A 23,168-nucleotide genomic window follows, 5' to 3' on the forward strand; every position below is an offset into this window, starting at 1 on the left:
CCCAAACTTTCACTCCCTAGTAAAATCAAGCACAATACCTATCAAGTATGCACTTTGAGTCACAAATGCTGCACATGTGTAAAGTATCAAATGAAATTATATAACTATTAAATAATTTTATTGTTGTGAGGCCTGAAAAAAATCTGATTAGAGCCTAACTGTATACATTTACTTCTGATTATTATCAATTTCTCTACAGCTGTGGGATGAGATCACATTTACAGCAACTGAAGTACAGCAGTCTATGAGGTATTATGGACTGTATGGTCCATTTGTAATAAAACTAGAAATAATGAAAATTCAGTATGGCTTTCGAATAGTTTTCTAAGAAATTATTTCATTACCATCAAGAAGGATATCAAAAGTACCATTAGAACATTTTCTAAAAGCAAAACTTCCTGAGTACAACTTTGGTGTGGCATTCAACCCTGCCTATACATATTATCAGCTGTCACTTACAACTTCCAGATAAGACCAGAAAGAGATTTCATGCATGTCAGGATGAGATTTAGTGTAGTTTTAAAAGAAGTCTTCATAGAGTCTATGATAATTAAATTTAAAAAGAAAGGTTTTACAACAAAACTTGTGGCATTAGGGTATTTTGGTATTTCACAATACAAAAAGGACTTTATAGTAAATGGTATAAATTCAAAAGGATTTTTCCAGAAGAGGGGTGATGAACATAAACCAGAAAACTAAATAACCTGGTTTTCAATTAGGGAGTTTTGAAGGAGCTCTTTATTTGTGAGACAACCTATATAAATAGATTTGCACTAATCATGCCTGATACTGTGTCAAAAGCATTCTCTACTAAATTAAGTAATGATCCATCACCCTAACTTTTGCTCTCATGAACAATGTACTCTGTTACTGAAATTTAACTTAGCAGTGTTGCCTAAGACAGATAATGCCAGTGTCTAAGTTTGAAGTGTTCTATGTTCCTAACATATCATTGCATGGACCTTGGGTGACAAGGCAGAGCTAACAGGAGACCACCAAACACATCATCAATAAACACAGTGGCATCAAAAAGAGTGAGGAATTGCAGTATCAGCAAGTGAGCTTACACATAACCTTTATGTGTGTTTTATCTTACACATAACCTTTATGTGTGTTTTATACCACACACAAATCTGCAGAGAGCAAGAGGGGGGAAAAAAAATGGTCATGACTTCATCTTGCCAGAGCTGGGATTCAGGCAGTGCAGATCCGAGTGTCAGTCACTCACTCAGGGCAGCCCATGTATGAGAGCAGCAGCCTGTACTGTACTACAGGCTATTCCTGGCCTGCTGCCTCCCCAGGGCTCAGACCTGTCTCTGCCACTCACTTGGCACCAGCACCTGCACAGGGAGAGCACGGGAGAGCCAGGGGATCCAGCCTGGGGCTGGTCTGGGGGTGCAGGGTGAGCAACGGGGCAGGAAACTCTCAACCAACTCTGCACCAAAATCACTGCAGCTGAGACTTCCTCATTTCATAACAGACACCCACACACACTCTCTCCCTTTTACCTGGGTTTTGCTCATGGATTTAGGATTAGGATCTGCTGATAACATAAACGGATCAAGACTTACTGAAGTGCCCTTACAGTGAACTGTGTGTCTGTGTGTGTATATGCACACACACTTTTTTAAATCCAATTCCAGGCAAAGTCACAAAATCTGTAAAACAGGTAGATGCAATCCAAGTTCCCTCCATATCCTACTCTCTGTAAGTATATCTGACCTCCAAGTAGGGTGATCCAAGGTAAAAATGAGGTGCTGTTAGTTTAGCTGCAAACTTTGTTTCCAGGGACAGCCACTGTGTTGGCCTTTGAGTCACACATACCTGCACACTAAAACTGTATTAATATCACCTTACCCACTGCTGAGCCAACCCCTAACAGCAAACACTTCGGCATCTGGTACCACGGGCTGCTCCTGAACCACTGACATAAAGGTCAAGCAGCCTATATCCAATTACCAAGCCTTTCACTCCTTTTCACATGCAAGAACCCTTGGTATTTCTAACCAACACTGAAACACAACTGCTTCGTGTAACAAACACATGAAATAATCATTGCTAAAGATGTTTCTCATGCTGAGCCCCCCCCAAAAAAAGAAAGAAGATAAAGCAAACAAAAGAAACCTGTAAATACACAAACCACTTGACAAGAAAGACTGAATTTGGTATTACTTTCATTATAAGTGATCAGCTGCACCTGTTTATACAAGGAACTGATAGAAACAAGCAGCTGTGGCCTACTACAAAACACAAACACTATAAGCAGGTATCAGGAAAGAAAAACATCCTGAACTATCACATCAGTTCTAGCAAGCACAGTTTAATTTATGACATTACTGCTTATTTCCATCCACAATCAAAATTACATGTCAATTCAAGGGTTGTTCTGACACTTGCGCAAGAGCCTCAGCACTGAATTTGTCTCAATGACTCATTTCTTACACTGGGTTCTTCATATGCATCCTCCAAAAGGGCAAAACTTCTGGAAGACACCCTCCACTGACCATGTACCTCAAAAATCAATAACCACTCCCTCTGGCTTCTCCCTTCCATCAGCCTAAAAGGCTCAAGCAAACAGCTCACCAACAGCAACAACTACAGCTGCTTCTGCAAGACTACACAACTTTCAACTGATCAGGAACAACTTTAAAATGTCTAAAATTCCCCACCCATATCGATGTAGGGCTAGATGTAATAAAAAATGCTAACAATCATAACGCAGTTAAGATCTTTAAAGAAAAAAACCAAAGGTCATTCCAGTCACAGTTTCCTGGTGTAGTAATTGGGTATGAACAGTGTGTAAGCTACACTCCTAATGACAATTTCTTACTTTAATAACCATCAGCTGAAAACCACTCAGAGCAACTCAAGTTGTTTGCAAAGCCACTAATTAAAAATTGTAAGAAAATTTAAAAAAATAATTGTATTTTCATTGATGCATAAACCTTCACTCCCACAGAGTTGCTCATCAAGCTTTGGCTCTACAAGTGAAGAAATGGTGTGTACTTGTCATTCATCATTTTTTCCCCTTAGTAATATTTTGGCTTGTGTCTGCCTTGAGGCCAATGCCAACTCCTGCTACCAGCATTTTGCTTAGTCCTGTTAGCAGAACAACTGCTCCTCTTGAAAGAGGAACAGGCCAACAAGGAAACACTTCAGAACCTGCAAATTAAGGGGTGAGCTCCATTTTAATACATAGGGCTTTTTCCCATTGCATAAACAGCTACTACTGTAGGACTTAAAGAACACAAGGGCCTGCAGCACACCAGAGCCCATTTTCCAGCACAGCTAAGGCCCTACAAGGAAGAACACCTTGGATCTTCCAGAGTTTTCAAATGCCACTGAAAGGCTCAGTCAGAGGAATTGATCTGATGTTCAATTTATGTACCTTGGTCTTACTGTAAGGCCCAATCTATTTCAGGGAAGCTGACATGGGAAATCATGAATAATGTGCATCAGCAGGGCTCTTGATCTACATACAAGTGAGCACATACAAGTGAGCTGATGGAGATACTGAGTAAAACTGAAGGGTTTGTCTTGTTCTTCCAAGACCCTCCACAAGTGGCAGGTCCAGAGGAAATGGCACAAATGGGAATTTCTGTATCAACGTCAGAAACGTTTTTTTCTACTGTGAGAGTGACTAAGCAGAAGCACAGGTTGTTTGGGAGGCTGTAGAGTTTCCATCCTCAGAGATACTCCAAAGCCATCTGGACATGGGCACCTGGCTCTAGGTGGCCCCACCTGAGGAGAGGTGGGGACCAGGTGAACTCCCACAGTCTCTGCCAGCCTCAGGCACCTGTGATTCTGTCAATTACTTCATCACCTTAATGACAGTGACCCATCATCCTGAGAACACTGCAGGCAGGCCAAGACAAGGCTGGGAGCACACAGCTTTCACTCTCTTCAACACATTCAGAAACCAAAGAAATCCAGGTATTTTTGACCATTCCATATATTAAAAAAAAGTCTATTCTAATGTCCCAAAGACAAAAACCTTCCTGCCATCTAGTCCTCACCTAGAAAGCATTAACTTTTCTATTCCCAGGAAGCCCTCATAGCACATTTAATATATGCAAACCCATGAGCAGTGGTCTTCAGCAAGCCTGCCAGTTCTCCCCTGTTCCACAGCACAAACCCCCCCATTTGTCAGAAGGCCATGACCATTTCAAGCCCCATCAGTGCCATCTCTTCTCCAAAGACAATGGGTGCTCAAAATTATGATCTGTGCAAAGTCTCCTAAGATGCAGGAAGTGGCTAAACACCGGCTCTGCTGTGTAATGGTTGAGAACCTGGCATAAAATATACAGTAAATGCTGTCCTGTTCTCCAGATTATATTACTTCTTTAAAGCAAATGGGAAAAAAAAAAAAAGAAACCACAAATTAGTTTGGTGACTTAGGTACACAATTTTAAAATTAGATCATAATATCCTCTTATAATTTTTTTTAAATCACCTTGGGATTTACCATAACTGCTCACTGCAACAGGAAAACTCAAAATGCTTTTCACGATGCATGAATTTTAATAGAGAATATTAATTTTCCATACTAATTTATTGCAACCACAGTGTATATATATCATGTATGGTCTTCCTGCACTTAGGAAGAATTCCCTGTTAAAACTGAAGAGCAATTATTAGAGGAACTAAAGAAACTTTACAATAAAGAGTTTCATTTACCATGGTCATACCTCTAGTAAGTACTGAAAACCCACTAGAATGCTCCAACAGATTGAACCACTACATTTGTTCTACTGCAGCTAAGTTGCAGATCATAGTAACAACTCCTTAAAAGAAAATCTCTCATGTTATTGTTTACATAATTATGGTTTTCTCTCTGTTGACATAGCAGGATCTTTCTGATCTCATTTACCTGGGGTTATGCTGTGCTAATTAATCCAAATTCAGACTGTTCTAAAGGCAAACCTCAAATCTTATTCCCTTTTAGAAATTCTGCTTTTTCTCTTCTGAAAACTTTTGCCACCTTCCATGGAGTGTCACACAGCTTAGAAAAGATGAGCCTCTTGTCATTATCTTGCAATGATCAATGCTACTGGTGCCCAAAATAGGACACTTCCTAAAGAGACTGACACACCTCTTTGCTTTAGGTCACTTTAAACAGCAAGTGACCTGGGAGTGCTACCTAGTTCCAAAATAAATGCAAAACCTCCGCCTTCCTCACGAGTAAGACTCACAAAATGGAGTCACTGACACACACATGTCACTGCATTTAGCTCACAAGAATAATCTTTGAAGTTGTGTTTGTTTGAATGATTTGGTTTGGGTCTTTATTTATGGGGGTTATGTGGTTTTCTCCCCCCTCCGTATTAACAGTGGATTACTTTGAGTTGGGGCTTTGATCATGGTGCATCCAAATCATTCTAACCTGCCTTCATCCACCATCTTCATCACTGGACATAATCCCCACTTCATTGATCTCAAGGCCATTATGCCATTTTTAATTAAAACTTCTGCTTTTTAAAGTCACTGTTCACAGGGCTAAAACACATGATGGTGCTAATCCAAGGCTGATAATTCTCACTGATTTAGGAGATGTCATCCTTGCAGATTTTAGAACAGGCTTATTGTACCAAATTCTGTGGAGAAGATCCCTTCAGTCCAAAAATTCAGCACATCTCATACTCCCATGTGTCTGACATTCCCCTTAAGGAGAAGAGCAACTGATTCATCATTTGGAAAGTTGTCCAAGATCACAAGGTATAAAATGGAAAGCTAAGAAAAGTGTTTCCAAATTCTGGCCTTCTTAATGCTCAGGAGGAAAAAAAAAATCAATTCTATTTAGGAGCATCCTGTTCTGGAAGCAAATGATTCTGATGTGGGTTTCTGTGTGATACTTCAGGTTCAACAAAAAAATTATCCACTGTATAAAATTTATTATCTACTCCTTTTGGTAAAAAAATTCAGAGGGTTCCCTACTAGGGATGCAGTTTATCCCACAGCATTCCTTCCTCATAAGGGTATCTCCCATCTGTCTTGGCCAGTTGAAAGAACTAACTCCTGAAGTCAGCTGGTTACAATCCCTTACACCCAACTGCCTCTGCATACTGTACAGTCACCACATGATTCCCAAGCCAAATCCACAGCTGCACACAGGAAATTCTGAAGGGGGGAGGGGGCATCGAAAGGGCCAGCCCCACACCAAGTGTGGCATTGCCCGTGCAATGCCACACCGTGCATGTGCTTAGGCACAATAGCTAAAGAGAGTCCCGAGATTAAATCCTCCCAGAACACAGCCAGGCTGCGTGCTCACAATACTGGCTGGAATCAGCCCTTCTGGAGAGGAAGACAGGAGCCTACTGCCATAAAAAGAGCTGGGATTCTTAAACATCTGAAGCCAGGCTTAGGGGAAAATGACTGACAGGCAACAGCTGAGAGTATTCTGCATTGATCCTGTACCATCCTGACATTCCAGGGAGGGTGATGGTGAAGGAAGATTTCTGAAGGCATAAATAAACTCGAAATCTTAAAAAAATTATTTAAAATCTTTTAAAATCATTATTATCGCCTCGGTTCACCCCATCCCACCCAAAAGCTTCTGCATCTTCCAGCACCAATTCCCCCACACGCCCACCCACCCTTCCCGAACCGAAGGCTCAGGGAATCCCCGCGCCGCGCATCTGCTGCCCCCGGCCCCGGGGCGCTCTGCGTTCCCCACACACGAACCTCCCCTGCGCGCAGCCCTCAGCAGCCTCGTCACCGCCGCCCCCCCGCCGCCGCCGCCCCGCTCCGCTCCATCCCCGAGCCCCCGGCCCGCACCCCCCGCACCTTCCCCGCTCACCGTCCCCTCCCCCGCCGCCCTTCGGCTCCGGCCCCGCCGGGCGCGGAGCCGCCCGCGCCGCCCCCGCCGCCGGTACCTTGTAGAAGGCCCCGTTGGAGCCGCGCACTTCCACCGTCAGCTCCTCCATGTTGGGGCCGCAAAGGACGCCGGGACGAGCTTCTAGAAACTGTCACCGCGGGGGGAGCGCACCGCGCCCGCCCCCTCCGCCCCCCGCCCGCCGGGCCGCGCCTCCGGCTCCTCCTGCTTCTCCGGAGTCGAGCGGAGCGGAGCGGGCGCTGCGGGGAGGGTTCCCGGCCGCCGGCGGAGCGGGGCGGGCCCTGCGCGAAAGGCTCCCGGGAAGTACTCCCCGCCGTTATCTCCCCGCCCGCCGGCGCGGGGCTGAGGGGGGAGCGCGGGGCGCGGGTGCGGCCGCGTGAGGGACGCGGCGGGCGCTGCGTGCGGAGACAATGCGGTGCGGGCACGGCACGGTGCGGGGCGGGCCGCGCTGGCCGATGAACACCGCTCAGAAGGCCGCGCCGGAGGGGGCACCTTCGGCTCCCGAGCCGCTGCCCGGGGGAATAAAGATGGTGCCCGACACCCGGCTCGGCTTTGTCCCTCACGGAGCGCCGGCCCCGGGGCGGCCGCCCTGCCCCGCCCTGCTCACACCCCGCCGGGCTGCCCTGCCCTGCCCTGCCCTGCCCTGCCCTGCCCTGCCCTGCCTTGCCTGCTGTCCCCCTGTGATGCTGCCGACAGAAACAATAAAAAATAAACACTGCCTGTGATGTGCTGGCCCTCACAACACACTGGGGAGCGAATTGTGCTGTGAGCTGGATGCTCACATAAGCTTAGTCACGCAGAGCCTGATGAACGGCCTGTACCTGTGCCAAATCCATGAGTTTTTGCAATAGCTTTAAATACAGAACCATAGAATCATTTGGGTTGGAGGAGGCCTTTAAAATAATGAAATTCAACCATGAACCCAGCACTAGGACTGTGACCCCTTGACCACATCACCCAGTGCCAGATCCAAGGACCTCTTAAACACCTCCAGGGATGGTGAGCGCCACCTCCTTGGACCACTACTCCAATGCCTGACTATCCTAACCCTGACTTTTTTTTTCTGATATCTAATCTGAATCTCTCATCTCAGCCTAAGGCCATTTCAATAGCAATGCTTTCAAATGCTCATTCAGCTGATCTTTCCCATTCGGCATCAGGCCCAAATGGCCAGGAGTCCATGATGATATTTTATCCATCAGATATTTTCATTTTCAGTTTCTTCATGTTAGTCTTGCTTTTGTGCTGCTTGTAACCAAATCTGTCAGATGGGTGAGGATTTTGGACAATAAAGGCCAAAAGGTTTTGAGGTACTGGGTAAGGAGGTGCAAATGCTCAAAAAGGTCAAAGGCTGTGCAGTGGTGGCACTTGGGGACATGGTTTGGTGCTGAACAAGGCAGTGGTGCGTTGATGGCAGGACCTGATGATCTTGGAGGTCTTTTTCAAGCTCAGCATTTCTATGGTTCTGTGATCGTGATGTGCCATAACTGAAGGAAAGATATGAGTTCAACAGCATCAATGTTTTTACCCATGCTGTGTGCATGAATATTCCTAATCTTGAATAATCCACATAAATTTTGGCGGGTACCTTTTATTCTAAATTTTGTTTTAATTTTTAAAAATTACCCACAACTTATTCTGTTCATGGTGCCAAGGCCACACAAGGGCAAGAGAGCACTTCTTGAAGAAAGGTACCTCCTTTCCTCTTGGCAGAGTCCACTCAGGATTTTCCAGGATAAAGGAACCAGATAATATAAAGCAAACAAAAATTCTATGCCTAAAGTTTTCATCACCTCAAGATTGCATAGACTGAGGTTCTTTTATTCGGCTTCCAAGACACAGAGTCTCAATGCCAACTGCTAAAAAATGGTGTCTGGGGTTAAAAAAACCAAACTACAAATAAACTGTGCATGAGCTGCTGACCTTAGAAATAAAAAAAAAGGATGTGGATAAAAAAAAAAAAAATTACTCCAGAACTGTGTGAGGTGCCTGGGTGTCCACATTTGCAGAACTCGGGGACAGTTCTGGGCTTTAGTGATAATGAGGACTGGCTTGAGCAAATGCAATCTGCATCTGAATTTGCCTGATAACGTTTGTTTTTCTGGAAGTGTGAGGATGATAGTGGCTAAAGGGACAGGGTTGTTTACATGTTAATTTTGAGGCAGACTGCTGTGCCTGCGTTAAATGGGGGTAGAAAAAGGTTTTAGCAGGTTGTGGGCCATTGCAGCACATCAGCCAGATGATGAATCTGTTCTAAGTTTAGTTTTCACTGAATGTAAATTATGAGTAACTACTAAATTAAATTGCTTTAAACATTTACTGAAACAAGAAAAGGTTGGATCCAGATTCAAAAAACTCAATAATTCCTTTGATAATAGCTACTTAATATTTTTTTTTTTCACGATACTTTTTAAGGTTTCATTTTCGTTTCACTTTTTGGTTTCATTTTGCAACACCCGCAGTGAAACTGCCACTTTCATTTCCTAGAGCTGATGTGGTCCAGGAAATACTTTGGGTAAATGTGGTTGAACCATTCTCTGTCCTCTCTGAAACCTCCACAGCTCAGGAGACAGAGCAAGCTGCATCATGCCTGAAGGACACTAAGTCAGAAGTTGCAAGATCCTGTATCCTGGGGACCTTGGTTGGAAAGAGCAGAAAAAGGATTCCCTAATTTGAGTGAGTGAAATGAAGGGTGAAGATTAAACACCAAAGGATTAGGATCCTTCAAATACATCAAGGCACACAGAGGGATAATGATCTATGAGAGACTGAGGCTGTAAAAGACCAAAAGGACTCCCCAAAATTTATAGACTGACCATTAATCAACTTAGTCTGGAAAGAAGTTTACAATGGGAGGTTGAAAAAATTTCAGGAACAGCCTTTCAGAATGAATTAATGAAAGTTAGTAACTCCTGCCTACTTTATTTGGGATGGAAAAAACATTTATGATGATGCTATAGCATGAGCAATATAAACCAAATTTTCAAGAGAGAAAACTTTGCAAGCATTGATTTCAACAAGTAAACAACCAACCCACACCCCTATCCTTCCAAATGCCATTTTCTAAAATTCAGGAAGTATGTGGAATATTAGAGAGGGTCCAGGAAAAAGCCATGAAACCACTGAAAATGTAACTCACAGTGAAACAGTATCATAGCAGAGTTTTCATATTTTGAAATACTGACTTTTTCTCCAAAATCTGCTGTTATCCAGGTAGGAAAAATACACAGGCTTTTTTAGATTCCTATCACTATCAATTTTTAAATCAATATTGAGTATGCTCTAGTTCATACATGAATTAATGGAATCATCTGTGTAACTGAAGGGCACACTGGCATTGTCATTCAGGGACCTTCTGACATAAGACTGTTAATGTTTACCGCAGCCAAAAGCAGAAAAATTTTAGCTATTTTCAAAGACTTGGGGAAGAATGAAATCAACACTGAAATCAACAACATAACTATTTAGAATAGTGGTTTCTTAAAGTAAGATTAGTTGTGAAAAAATGCACACATTGATATTCCTCTTATGCTACTAATAGCCTGAAAGTTTGTTTTAAAAAAATGTTGTAGTTTTAAACTATCGGTTATTTTCCTGCCAAATAACTTCAGTGTCTCTTCTGATACAGAACAGGGGTAATTTCTCTGTTTTTCTGACCACATTTCCTACCTTTCAGTAAAATAAAAACCCAGAACCATCCTGTCTTCGTATATTTTGTTAAAAAAAATAGTCAAAACCTAAGGTCAACTAAATTCAGATGCTTATGCTCTCACTTACAATATAACAAACTGGGTCTTACATTCCATTCGGTGAAGGGAAGTGCTGACACTTAGCAACTCATGCCATAAAAATCAAAATAATGATAAAAAATTAATCTAGCTTCGCCTGTAAATGGGTAAAAACCTTTTTGGTTCCATTGCTCATTCTGAAGTTTTGGCAGAAGGCTGATGACTATGAGAGGCATCCATCCACAGACTTCCAGCCTTAGCAGAAGCTTAGGAAACAGGGAGCATGCTCTGTAAATTATTATGCATCATTAATTCTTAGTGGTGACAAACAACACAGGTTTGAAATATTAAGATCATGTTGGCCTCATGACAATAACAAATGACAAAACCACATTGCAACTCAGCAAAAGTCTTGGAGGAGTTCTTTTGAAAAATTACCTGCTTCCAAGTTTGCTCAGTTATGTGTATCATTTCTTTGTTCTATGAATTGTACTTGGGTGGCAGAAGGAAGTAAAATTACTTCCAGTAAACCTGTGTGATTAGAACAGAGGATCTGATCTCTTGTGGTAGGACTGGTATAGAGACATATGGCCTCGATACAGATCATCCTGTTGGGCTCGATAAAGGGCCTGTACTTGTAGAAAACTCCTTTGGAAAAGATTGTGGTTTGATTTTATTTGTTTTGTTTTATACTTCTCTGTGATTTTTGCCCTATTTGAATATTGAGCTGAAGAAGAGTCTCTACCATTTCTCATCAGCCTTTCACAACTGCATTCCTGACATTTTCCAGTGAATGAATTTTTGTCTGGAGGTTTGCTGAACCCCCCATCCGTGTCCAGCCACATCTGCTGTAAGCAGACACCACTTCTGAAAATAGGACCCACAAAAGGTGTTGCTAAGTGAGTATATGTAAAAACATTTTTGTGCAGTTCAGTTTTAATACCTCTGTCTGGTATGGAAATCAGAGAAAGAATAAATCATAGATGTTTCTATTATTGTAAATTAACTCTTGCAATCATTTACACCTCCCTTTAAAGGGAAAAAACCTCTGAAGCCAATTTATTTTTGTGTATTATAGCTGATGGCACTCACATTTATCTGTGGAGACCAAATGAACTTAAAATGATTTGCAGGTGTAGGGTTAAAAATTCTGTGTTTAGAAGGACAAAAGGTGTTAAGAATCCACAGAATGCAGTAGGTATTTGCTATTGTATTCTACTTCCTGTTACTGCAATCTAAAAAATAAAAAGTCACTCAGCTAATTAAATTATATAAAGAAGGGATCAGGAACCAGTATTTAAAATGGTTTTGATTACAGTCTGTTTTTATGCTGAAGTAATGATGAGCAATATCATTCAGGTTTCATTTGTTCAAAGTCCACAAGATAATGTGCATTTTCAGAAAAAGAAAAATATATACATCCAGGCAACAGACTACTATGTGAAAGTAATTTCACTCTGAATGACAACATATGAACCTTGTTTTTTCACACTGGTGAAAAAACAGTGTGAACTTCTGCCTTACCATTGCTTTACTGGTCTTCCCATTTTTGTCAGTAGCAGCACAGGAAAGTAAGGAAAATAAAATTAAAGTTTGATGTCATTCTAAAAGCAACAAGAAGCACTAGACAATGCTTGCTGTAAACTCAATATTCATCCTGGCACCGTGCAAAGAAACTGCAGAATCATTTCAATGAAATTTTAATGAACTCCAATGAGAACACTGCTCTTTAATGGACTTTGTGCAAGGAGTGGGAGCTCATCCACTCACAGTCCAACTTTTCATGGGGTTGGCTTGGTTTGCTAATTTTCATTATCACTTTGCATCTTCCTCTTCTGAATGCTGGTGTGGATGCAGCTGGTCCAAGCTAACCTTGTGCCTGATTTTGTTCCAAGCCAGCAAATAAATGCAGTGAGCTCCAGAGGGACCTTGATACTCCTCTGCACTTGTGGTGATGTAATGGTGTGGGAAAACCTGCCACAGAATTAACTTCAGGTGTCCAAGCACAAAAGTTCTTGTCTACAAGTGTTAGTTAGGAGTTATATCCTTCCTATCGCTCTTGACACCCACAAAAACCCAAATAATTTCTGTCTTCTGAATACTTTCAGTGGAAATCAGGAGAGGAAAGTTATGTTTTTCTTTATAACTGATCCACTTTTGGTCATTGTTTGGTTCTCAGGCAAGTCCAGACTACCTTTGTTTTGACTTGACACCTGGGTCAAGTTTTAGTGTCAGTGTCATGTAAAGAGATATTTGCATTTATTTCTACTGTGGGACTGGACCCAGAGCAGGGGTTCAGGTAATGTAAGTTTATGTGATATGAGTTGCAATCACCAAAATGTGCATGTTTAATCCCTGGTTCTCAGTATTTGTATTTCATTTCTTAAATTCAAGGCCCGCTCTAAAAAAGAGGCAATGAAGCCTTGAGCAAAATTTGTGAGAGAGGGTGGACAGTGGACATGTTCCTACCATAAATACATGATCTGAGGTAGAGAAATTTAGTGTTGCAGGGCACGAAAACATGAAACAACTGCACTTAAACAAAGGTGTACCTGAAGCAGCAAAGGGATGCACATCAATCCCAATGAAAAAATGCAGTTTGGAAGAGAGAGAACTTAGAGGTAGGAAGACGTTAACAATGCATCTGTGTGAAACTCAGCAAACTGAAAAACATATATTTTCCTAGAGGATTACCTGATATAATCTAAAGCACAAAATAATTAATTTCAAAAGGAGATCAGTTGTTAGCGGAGGGCACTCTGCTGTTGAGAGTTCTGAAAGCAGGTTTCTGTCTTGACACACGCTACTTTTTGAAGGCTTTGGTACAGCCAAGTACTTAGACAGGTGTTTATTTATCATCTAAATGGAAGGGATATAAGAATGACTTAATAGTTGGCTTAATCTGTGCTCCTCTGGAAAGAAAGGAGTTGAGAAGAAAGTTTTCTTCAAATTTGTTGGCACAACAATAATGTAAAGCTTTCTGTGTACATGTATTTTCTGGTTTCTCTGAAAAGTCCCATCTGCAGAGCAACAGATATATATTATATATATACACATAAATTCCATATGTATGTATTTGTTGTATGCTTGTCGTTATGTGCATATGTAAAGAAACTGTTGATAAACACAAAGCCTGGGTCCCCCAGGAGCAAAGATAAGCATTTTACAAACAAAGTAGTAGAATGTTGATATGTCAGTGTTGGGATCTCAGCATCAGTTGTTCTCCCATATGGATTGCATTCAGCTCCCTCAAAAAAACAGGGAAACCTTTTCTATTACTTTGGTCATAGGCACTGATTTAAGAAATTAAATACTAACAGTCAGAATAAGGGATTAAACATGCACATTTTGGTGATTGCAAGAAGTAGCTGGTAACTCACATCACACAAATCTAGGTTCCCTCAAGCCCATCTCTGCTGGTATAGACAGGGTGAGGCAGTATGGAACAGAGAGCAGCTCAGTGAAGGGAGTTATCAAGAAGTTCAAATGTTTCCTGTGGCTTCTGTAAATGCTCTTTCAACTGAGGTGACCTTCCTCTGGTACGCGTGCTGCAGTAGTATCACAGATGCCATTGAAGAGGGTGGGATGAAATCTGGACTCTTGCCTTTTTCTTTTTTCCATCTTTCTAAAAATACCATTCTATTAATAGCATAGTGTTTTCCCAGACTGCCTGGCTGTTGAGATGGAAAAGGGAACTCGTTAAGCTTCTTTAGTGATAAAATAGACAGTTCTGATAAATACAGCCAAACTGACCATTCTTTTGATCTAATCAGTAAAATTATTGCATGAGTGCTCAGGATTTCATGCCTTTGGCATGCTTCCACATCCTTTTTTCAGTTGTTTGATCCTCTGATGCCAAATGCTGTTTGCTGTCTGGCATATTAGACACTGCAGCACGTGATTTCACCAGTGATTTGTTGCCATAGGCTCATCAGCTGAGCCTGAAGAGCTGAGATTGCTTTGACCTGCTCTCACCACAGCTGTATGTGCCTGCTTGTTTTGTTCTGTCTCAGTGGAGTGATGTGTCCAGCCCTGGACTTTTCCTGCTGGATTTTGGAAGGGAATTCCTCTGTTCAACATTTAAAATGCTGCTTTAGACAGTGGAAAAGAAGTGGCTTATTGCAACTACATTAGATCTGTCAAATGGAGGGGCTGAGGAGGATTAGTGCAAATGGATGAAGTATGGATGAAAAGAAAAAGAAGGAGAAAAATGATTAAAAAATCAAGAATAGAGGGAAAAGAACAACAGAAGAAAGAAAAGTTCAAATGACAGTGGAAGAAAAGTACCAAATTCAGGCTTTAATGAAAAAGTGTTTGATAAATAAAAAAGAAGAAGTAAGAGAGGTGGCTAGTTAAAATGAGTGATAGATGAGGGAAATCAAGAGAAAGAACAATTCTGGGGAGTACATGAGAATACACAATGGTCACTTGTGATATTCACATGCTTTTTCTCACTAAAAAAGAATGGTAGAAGAGATGGTTGCAAACATCAACAATAGAGACCCATAAGATTAATTCATATCCAGCATAATGGTAACTGGTATTTTGAACATCCAAGTTAAAATCTACTTTTTGCTGCCCTGGGTCAGGAATTGGCCTTCAGTTCTTTCACTCTCTGAACTATGTGCCCATGTCTGTAGCTCTCAGTCAATGCCACATCCCATCAGGGCACTGCAATAAGCTGGAATGAAGTGATGTTTGCATGGGAAGAACCCATAATGTGGTGTTGCACCCAAGGTAAGATTCTCCACCTCCCAGTTGGGTTTTTCACCCCTGAGGGGCACCGAAGCACAGAGACAGTGTTTGACACCCTTTTATGTCAGTGTAATAACAGCTTTTGCTGTTGAACCTGTTTCACTTCCCAGAAATACTTTAGTGCTCACAAAGGTACAGAGCATGTGACAACAACTATTTCAAAGTTGTTACATACTAATAATCACAAATCACAAATACAACAGTTCTTCTGGTATAAAATAAAAGTATGCTAATCCAAATCAGTTTACTGGAATAAAAGCTTAAAAAAAAATTTAAAATATCCACTTCTTGAAACCATTTTGAACAACTTCATATTCGCATGACAAGGGTTTTGAGAATGTAGCATTTTCATCATTAAATGACATTTTATTTTAAATTAAAGTGACATATGTTTTCTAAATGTGTGACAATAAAACCTGATTTCTTAGCTACCCATACTTATTCCTCTGAGAAAATAAAGTCTCAAATACCCTAAATTCCACACTCCAGAGCAATTTAGATCTTCTTAGAGATCACAGTTTGAACTACAAATGCAATAAGGGCTGCATCCTGCTGTAACTGAAATCTTTCCTAAGTCTACTTCTGCTTTTCAATCTCTCTAATTTTTCGTTAGATCAAGAGTCACACATTTTTGTTGGCAGTAAAGCAATTCCAATTTGAACTGCCTTCTGTCTTCAATAGGAATTTTCCCAAAGTACAGAAATAAAAATGTAAAACTTTGCTGTGTTTCATTACTTTCATTCTTTTGAACATTGCTGCTCTGAAAGCTCTGTGTGAAATTATTAGAAGACGGGTTTTGAAATGCTTGTGAAAGTAGATGCATATATGGGACTCAAAGGGCCTTATTTAAAAAAGAAATTTGCCAGTTACCCAGATCTCTGGTTGGTTATGCCCATTCAAGGATACAGAATCCATCATTCCTATGATTATTTTTACATCTGAACTTTTTTTTTTTATACTAGATAGACTTGAAACTTTCAGGGTCATTTGCCCAGCATGTAGTTGAATGTCCTGTGCTATAGATTCCAATTAGCAAGACCATGTTCAATGGTCCTACACCACCAATGCTGTCTAACTGCTTTCCACTTGGCTTTATATGTTTCTTCTTTGTTGCAGCTGCAACCAGGTCTATCTACCCTTTGATAGAAAAATTTCAATTACCCCAGGGAGAAGCTTTTAGCTTTATTAAGCATTGAAGTCTACACATTTGTTCTTCTGTTGAAGAGCAGTTCAAAAGGAGACTTTCTGAGGAAGTAATCTGATAAATTAGGATAAATCTTGTGGACTTTTACTGCTAATGTTTTTTCCTGTAGTCTGAGCCTAAGATTCTGCCAACTCAATGTACAGTTAAGCATTTCTTTAACACTTTCAGCCTCTGACAGATGTTTCTTATACTTCACAAGTAAATGGCTCTTCAGTGTTTTTTGAGACTGCTGTGCTCTCAGCATAAAATTGATGTCACAGAAGGCTGGAGAGCTGTGCTCCAGCCTTGAGAGACAGTGACAGAAAACTGTTCCCATCTGGTGGCTTTGTGTTGGCCTCTGAGTAAACGAATGGTTTCCTTTCTGAGATGATGGGTGTCAGCTGCCCTGTCCTGTGTCCAGGAGTGCCCTGGGTTATCTCAGGAGGAGGGAGCCTGCACACACCAGGGCTCTCATGTGCCCTTGCTTTGCTGCCTTGGCCTCTCAGGGGACTGGGGTAGCCAAGTGACGTGGAGGAAAGTGGAATAACACTGATGTAAGGCACATCTCTCTGGAGATGAAAAAAGGAGCTGCTCTTCCTAACACTGTTGATCTTGTGTTTTGCCTCCTTGGTGGGCTCATTTACACAAGTAAATAAAGCTGTCATTTATGCTTTTTAGTGTTTGAGTATTCCACAAAAGTTTCACGTCTCTGGTCTGAAATCGAATCTCTTATTATTGTCTCTATCTTGCAAATTAATTTATTATTGCATTTGAAGTCCTAAATGCCTCATGAGAGAGCTGAACATACAGTCTAACAATCTGCCCATAAAGAGCAAACACGAGTTACACATTTAAAGAAGATAATCTTTCAGTTGTATGGAAATCCTGTCACTCTTGCTTTTCTGTTTAAGCTTTATATAATAAAGCCTTTCTTGCTGTTTTCAGAAAAGTTTTGGTTCTTGCTCACTCATCCCTGTTCTGTGAGGCAGAAGAAAATGACACATTAAATCAAGACTGCATAAAGGGGCACACAGCTAAATGAAATTTATATCACCAAATTAGGAGACTAGAGTTCTTGGAGGAAATACATTTTTCTAAAAATCCTAAAGAGAGAATAGGGAGGAAACAAATAAACATTGAGAGACTTCTTCAAACACACAATCCCACCTAAGACTGAAGCTACAATGTGCTTTTTGGAGCACCATTAAGTTACAGCCACTATCAGTTTCAAACACAGGTAGCACAATTTACATAAGCAAATCTCATCTGGCAACATACTACCCTATAAATATACATATTATAATCTGTTATTAATACACAAGATTATATTGTCATAATACATCAAAATATTACAATTGGGGATTTTTGGTAAATTATCACTCCTCAATTCTCTGCATCCATCATAAGGCCAATATGCCACCTACATCTACATTCCAAGACACACGCATCCTCTCTTGTCCCTCAGGACTTCTTTGTCAGCAACTCAACCAACACCAAATACTCCCACTGAAACCAAAACAAAATTGAATAAGAAAGAAAAGAAAATCCCCAAACTGTTTGCTCTCTCTTAGGAAAAGTGGTGCAATAAAGATATTAAGACTGGGGCAAAATAATTAAGATTACTGAAATTAATTCTATATCAAAGTCTACAGAAGGACTCCTGTTGACATCAAAGCTTTGTCTTCTCTTTGATAATGAGATTACACTTCATACTTGATTTTCTACATATTCTTCTGTATAGAGTAGATGTATTGTTGCTGTCTGTCAATGATTCTGCACAAAAAAAAAGCAAAGGACATATTTTTTGTGCCACTGGGCTTGGAAAACCTGCAACCCAAGACCCGACACCATAACCTTGGAGCTGAAACTGTAGTTAGAACTTGTGTTTCCAGTGTTCCATCATGTGCATACATATTTTATGCATTTACTTCCAGTTAATCAAGACTTCTCTGTTTCAAATTTCAGCTTGTATCATCTACCCAGTTTCATCAAATACATTTGTATACATGTATTGTATACATGAAATGTAGTATATAATTCTTTTGACAAGACAAAAAAAGTGAAGAAAATTGTCTCTCATCTATTTGAGTCTGGAAAAACTAGCTGAACGTAAAATCCAATTCAAATGCCACAGATAAGACTGAACATAAAGGGTTAACTTTTTAATGAAAAAACCTAATCTGCCTATCCCCTTATCAAAGTAGAAATATCATAAACCAGAAAATTAATCATACTTTGATTGATCAAACTCTTTCTGAAGGCTCTGGTGACATTTTGTCATGTAACCTTTGAGAGAAGACTTGGTAAGCTCCAAGGGAGTAGTGTCCTTTTGGAGCTGTGTAGGGCTCAGGTGCCAAGTCACTCTTCCAAAGTTCAAGGTATTTTCTGCTCAATCAGTCATTGGTGTTACTGATTTTTGCAGCATTAAGAGAGGAACTACTGGAGGAAAGTCTTGCACGTGCCAGACAGACACATGCCTATATTAAGACTTATGTTGAATTGTTAATTTTTAGTTATCAGCAAAACCAAACTGAGAATCTGCGCGTTCAGCTGAGAGTGTTATTGGTGCAGCTTGTTCATGTTGTAAAGATAACAGTTGATTTCAGTATGAAATGCTGAGACATTTTTTCTTCTCCTAGGTTTGAGCTCTTCAGTTCAAAGCATGAAGTTTTTGATGTTTACATGGACTGAAGAAGATCATCATCTCAGTCTTACATCTGACTTGTAGTTGGAGAAGGCCAATTTCATTTTCCATGTGTGAAAGCACTGAGTGCATTGCAGCCCAGCACACAGCTCTTATGATACCAGTCCATAAGGTATCCCCACCACAGCTCCTGCCATTCACCTTCCCTGCCCACACCCTTTGCAGCTGCCTATGCATACAGAAAATGGGGTCTCTAGCAATGGGGCCTTTCAGGGGGAATGGAGCTGCCTGGTCAGCCGTGGGGAGAGTCTGGCTGCTCACACAGGGAGGGGATGGGGAACTCTCAGGAGATGAGCAAGGAGCTGCTGCAGGTGGAAGGGGATGCTCAGGCAGGGTAGACAGGGCAGGAGAGCTGTGCCAGGTGAGGTTTGAGTGCTGTGTGAAAGAGGAAGGAGCTGCTTGCTGGCAGAGGGGACAGCCTGCAGCTGGACAGGAGTAGGGGGATGTGGACAGGGCTTTGTAAAGCAGATCCAGCTCACAGCTCCTCACAGCCCAGCTCTGCATTATCCCACAACAGCAAAAAGCAGGTGAAGGGGATTTCAAAGGAGCAGAACAGTTCTGTCAGAAACATTATGCTGATCAATATGACAGATTATTTGTTTCAGCACAGTGCTTTCACCCAAATGGAACTTTATCTTCCTGATATAATTTAATCTGTGTTATCTTTATTTTATGGACTTCTAATGAAGGATCTCACCATGGTCATTTATACTGAGGATCAGTTTACATTACCTGCAGAATAGTGCTCCTCACTACATAATCTTCACATGCTATTAAGCAAAGATCTCTTTTTTATTCAAATATTAGCTGGAGAATTTCCCTGCTCCCAGTGATATTCCCAAGGCACTAATTTTAGAGAAAGTCTGCCAGAGGCAGTCCAAGGAGCTGGTGAATCACCTTCTTTAGGATTTATGATGTAGCCCACACGGTGAGAGTATGTACTAGGGGAGGGACTATGTGCTAGAAATCACAGGAATGATCCCCATACTTGGGGAAAAATAACTTAAATGGTGGAGAATATTTCAAAGAAACCAGGTTCTGCTGCAAGGGTTCTGTGACAATCTCAGCCAGTGCTTCTCAGCATCTTCAGCCATTGTCTCATTTCAGTAAATTAAGACACCTCCACACCTGAGAATTGCAGGAGTTCACAAAGCAAGAGGTAGTTTAGGTCTGTGCCTGATGCTGGTGCCTCCCAGGCTGAGAGAGCACTTCAGTGAAGTGGCTTTGTGTCACTGAGACAGGCACTCATGCACATGCAGCAAATGTTTGTGTCCTAATGCATTTTCCTCTCCAGAGAAAACACACATTCTTCTTGTGTCATTCCTCCTCCTGCATTGCTCCACTCCAAGGCAGTGTTTCTAGAACAGGTCTTTGGTCCTTTCTCTGTGCAACTGTACAGTGGGTCAGACAGCAGGTACGTGCATTATGGCCTCAGGCACAGGAACTTCCTTTTAAAGAAGTATTCAAAGTCATTGCAATAATGAGGAAATAAAACAATAAACCCTGCAGATTGGTCTCCTGCAGTATGTAGCTGCTATTCACCTGACAAATTAATAATAATGGGCAGAAAATAACACTACTATTACTGCATGTATTAATAATACTAAGGAGAAAGCAGCAGCTGTCTTTGCCCTCATCCCACCAACAAATTAGCTGGCACCATCCAATGGGATCTCTGCTGTCAAGAGTTGTCCAAGCCTTGAAGGGATCAACTCAAAGCAGAGAAGGGACAGAGAGCTTTGGCCCAGGTGGCAGATACACCCCCCTGTTTCACTGTGCCTTCTGATCCCACCCGTGGAACAGCTTTGTCTGGGAATCTGGCTACAGCAGATGTGCAAATACACATCTGGCCAAATTAATGCCACAGTGTTAAGTTCAACAGGACTCTCACTTTAACAGGAACTACTATTTCCATGGAATCACTGTCTCCTGAAACAGCCTCCCAGCAGGCACTTGTCCCTACAGGACAGAGGCTAAGCTGTGCCTAATCCTCAGAAAACTCAGATCTCAAACACATCACTGGCTTGTGACCATGGAGTTATGCAGGGCTGCCAAGGACAGGGAGCTTGTCACACACCTCACAGTGCAGGTGGCACCTGGAATTCACCAGAAAATAGAAACCTCAGCACATCTACTGGCAGAGCTCCAGAGCAGCCCGAGCACCCCTGTGCATGGGCTCCTTTCTGGGCTGTGGAAAAAGCCCCGAGTGAGGGGCACAGTACCTGCACCACCTCTTGGCTCTGTGACTGCTTCACTTCTTCTTCCAAAAGACTACAGGAACAGAGGAGAGAGTTGAAAATTTTTTGCAGTCTTCAGTATATGATTTTTCCTGTACTTGCTTTTATCCTTACCTTCCTTGGTGAGAGACATCCGAAATATTTTTAATTTAATTTTAGGATTTGAAAATGCAGGTCTGTTTATTAAAAGCTACTGGAGTTCAGCTGGGAAAAGTGCCAGAAAACTTTGCAATAAGTTTTAAGTAGCCTGAAACAATAGTTGGCTAGGCTTACTTTTGAGAAAAGGAAGGTGTTAGCCACTGCAGAGGAACTGAAAAGAGAACTCAATCTCTTTCTCAGAGATTGTTCAGGTACTAAAGGTTTTTTTCATTTCCCTATCAAAATATTAATGTAACTTCTGAGTTTCAGATTCACAGGATTAAATTCTTTAGGATTTATAATCAAAGAGTTCATAATGAACTAACTCATAGAGTTAGTTTATAGTCAGTCTTTGGAACTGATGATCTGATAATTTAATTCAGACCCAATTTACCAATAGCTTTTAAATATATTTAGATAAAAAAATTCTTCAGGTTTGTATTCACTCAGTATGTGGACTGTCTTAACTTTTGCTTTAGCTTAATACTGATGATACTGGCCCAATTTTAGTTTCCCACTTTCATCTTTTTTTCCTAGACAGATATAACAATTTTTAACAAAATAATAATTTCATTAAAAATCCATTATTAAATTAAGCATCACAGAACAAGAACCTTTCCATACTGAGTGAATGTTAAGTGATCAAAGAACAAAGGAAAAACTCACTGGGCCCCCAGTTAGTGTTTGGGTCTCTCTCATAGTCCTACTCTTGGATCACACTGACAGATCCCAGTGAGACATCTCAGCAGAGATTTGTACCTTTGAACAAGGCAAAGGAACCCCCCCCCCCATGGTGTGACCTTGCCATGGCACTGGGCAACTGGAGCAGGAGATAACCTTCCCCACCCTCCAGAGGCCTCTGAGTCTGATACAGCAGCCAGCTGGACAAAGTGAGCTCCCCAAAAGAATCTCTTCATTCACTGGATTTCCCTTAATATCCCATGTTCAGAGCTGGTGGTGCCTTACCTTGCTGGTCACAGTCTCTGCTGGGTACCTGCTGTTTTGGCCATAGCTCAGCATAATGACACAGGGGAAGTACCCACAGCAACCTGAAAAAACAGACTCAGATACTTAAATAATGCTCTGTAGAATTCTGTGTAACCTCCCCTGGCAGGTAATGGTTTGAATATGAAAGTATTACTGGACTGCTGGAGCTTTTCATCCAGCTGGGACCTTCTTTCCATCAGGAGAGAGAAAAGCAGCAGAGATGAGGTTTTGTGGTTCCATCTCCAGGCCCTCCTGCTGCTGGCCCCAGCTCAGCCTTCTGCTAAGCTGGCACCTATGATGCTTTCTAGTCAGACAATACTCAAAATGGGTTTTACCAAAACTCTGTATCTTCTAAAGCAAATGCCTTCTTTTCACGTCAGTCTTTTGACCCAGCCTTATGCACATGAAGCCCTTGTCAACTGATGTGTGCAAACACCTACCCTTGAAAGACAGAATACACACTATGGTTGCTGTTACTGCCTTCTCTGGCAAAGGCTGTAACTCTCCTGATTCACAAAAGCATGAGAGGTATGCACATGCACAGATTTTTTTAGGATCACTGTACTACACACACCTGCAGAGGTGCTGTCATTTATGTTTTCTG

General features: G+C 41.5%; 1 protein-coding gene across 2 annotated transcripts in view; it reads right to left on the bottom strand.

Moving 5' to 3' along the window:
* Positions 1–6,972, bottom strand: part of FXR1 (FMR1 autosomal homolog 1) — a 32,009-nt gene extending 25,037 nt beyond the window's left edge. The window contains exon 1 of one of the 2 annotated variants that reach the window (XM_066556988.1): positions 6,873–6,972. In XM_066556988.1, coding sequence (XP_066413085.1) covers positions 6,873–6,923 — 51 coding nt within the window. In that variant the 5' untranslated portion in view covers positions 6,924–6,972. The remainder of the gene's footprint in view (positions 1–6,872) is intronic. The other variant, XM_066556989.1, reaches the window with a different exon arrangement.
* Positions 6,973–23,168: the final 16,196 nt, after the last annotated feature.

The sequence above is a fragment of the Molothrus aeneus genome, chromosome 10 (genome assembly GCF_037042795.1).
Source record: "Molothrus aeneus isolate 106 chromosome 10, BPBGC_Maene_1.0, whole genome shotgun sequence".
NCBI lineage: Eukaryota > Metazoa > Chordata > Aves > Passeriformes > Icteridae > Molothrus > Molothrus aeneus.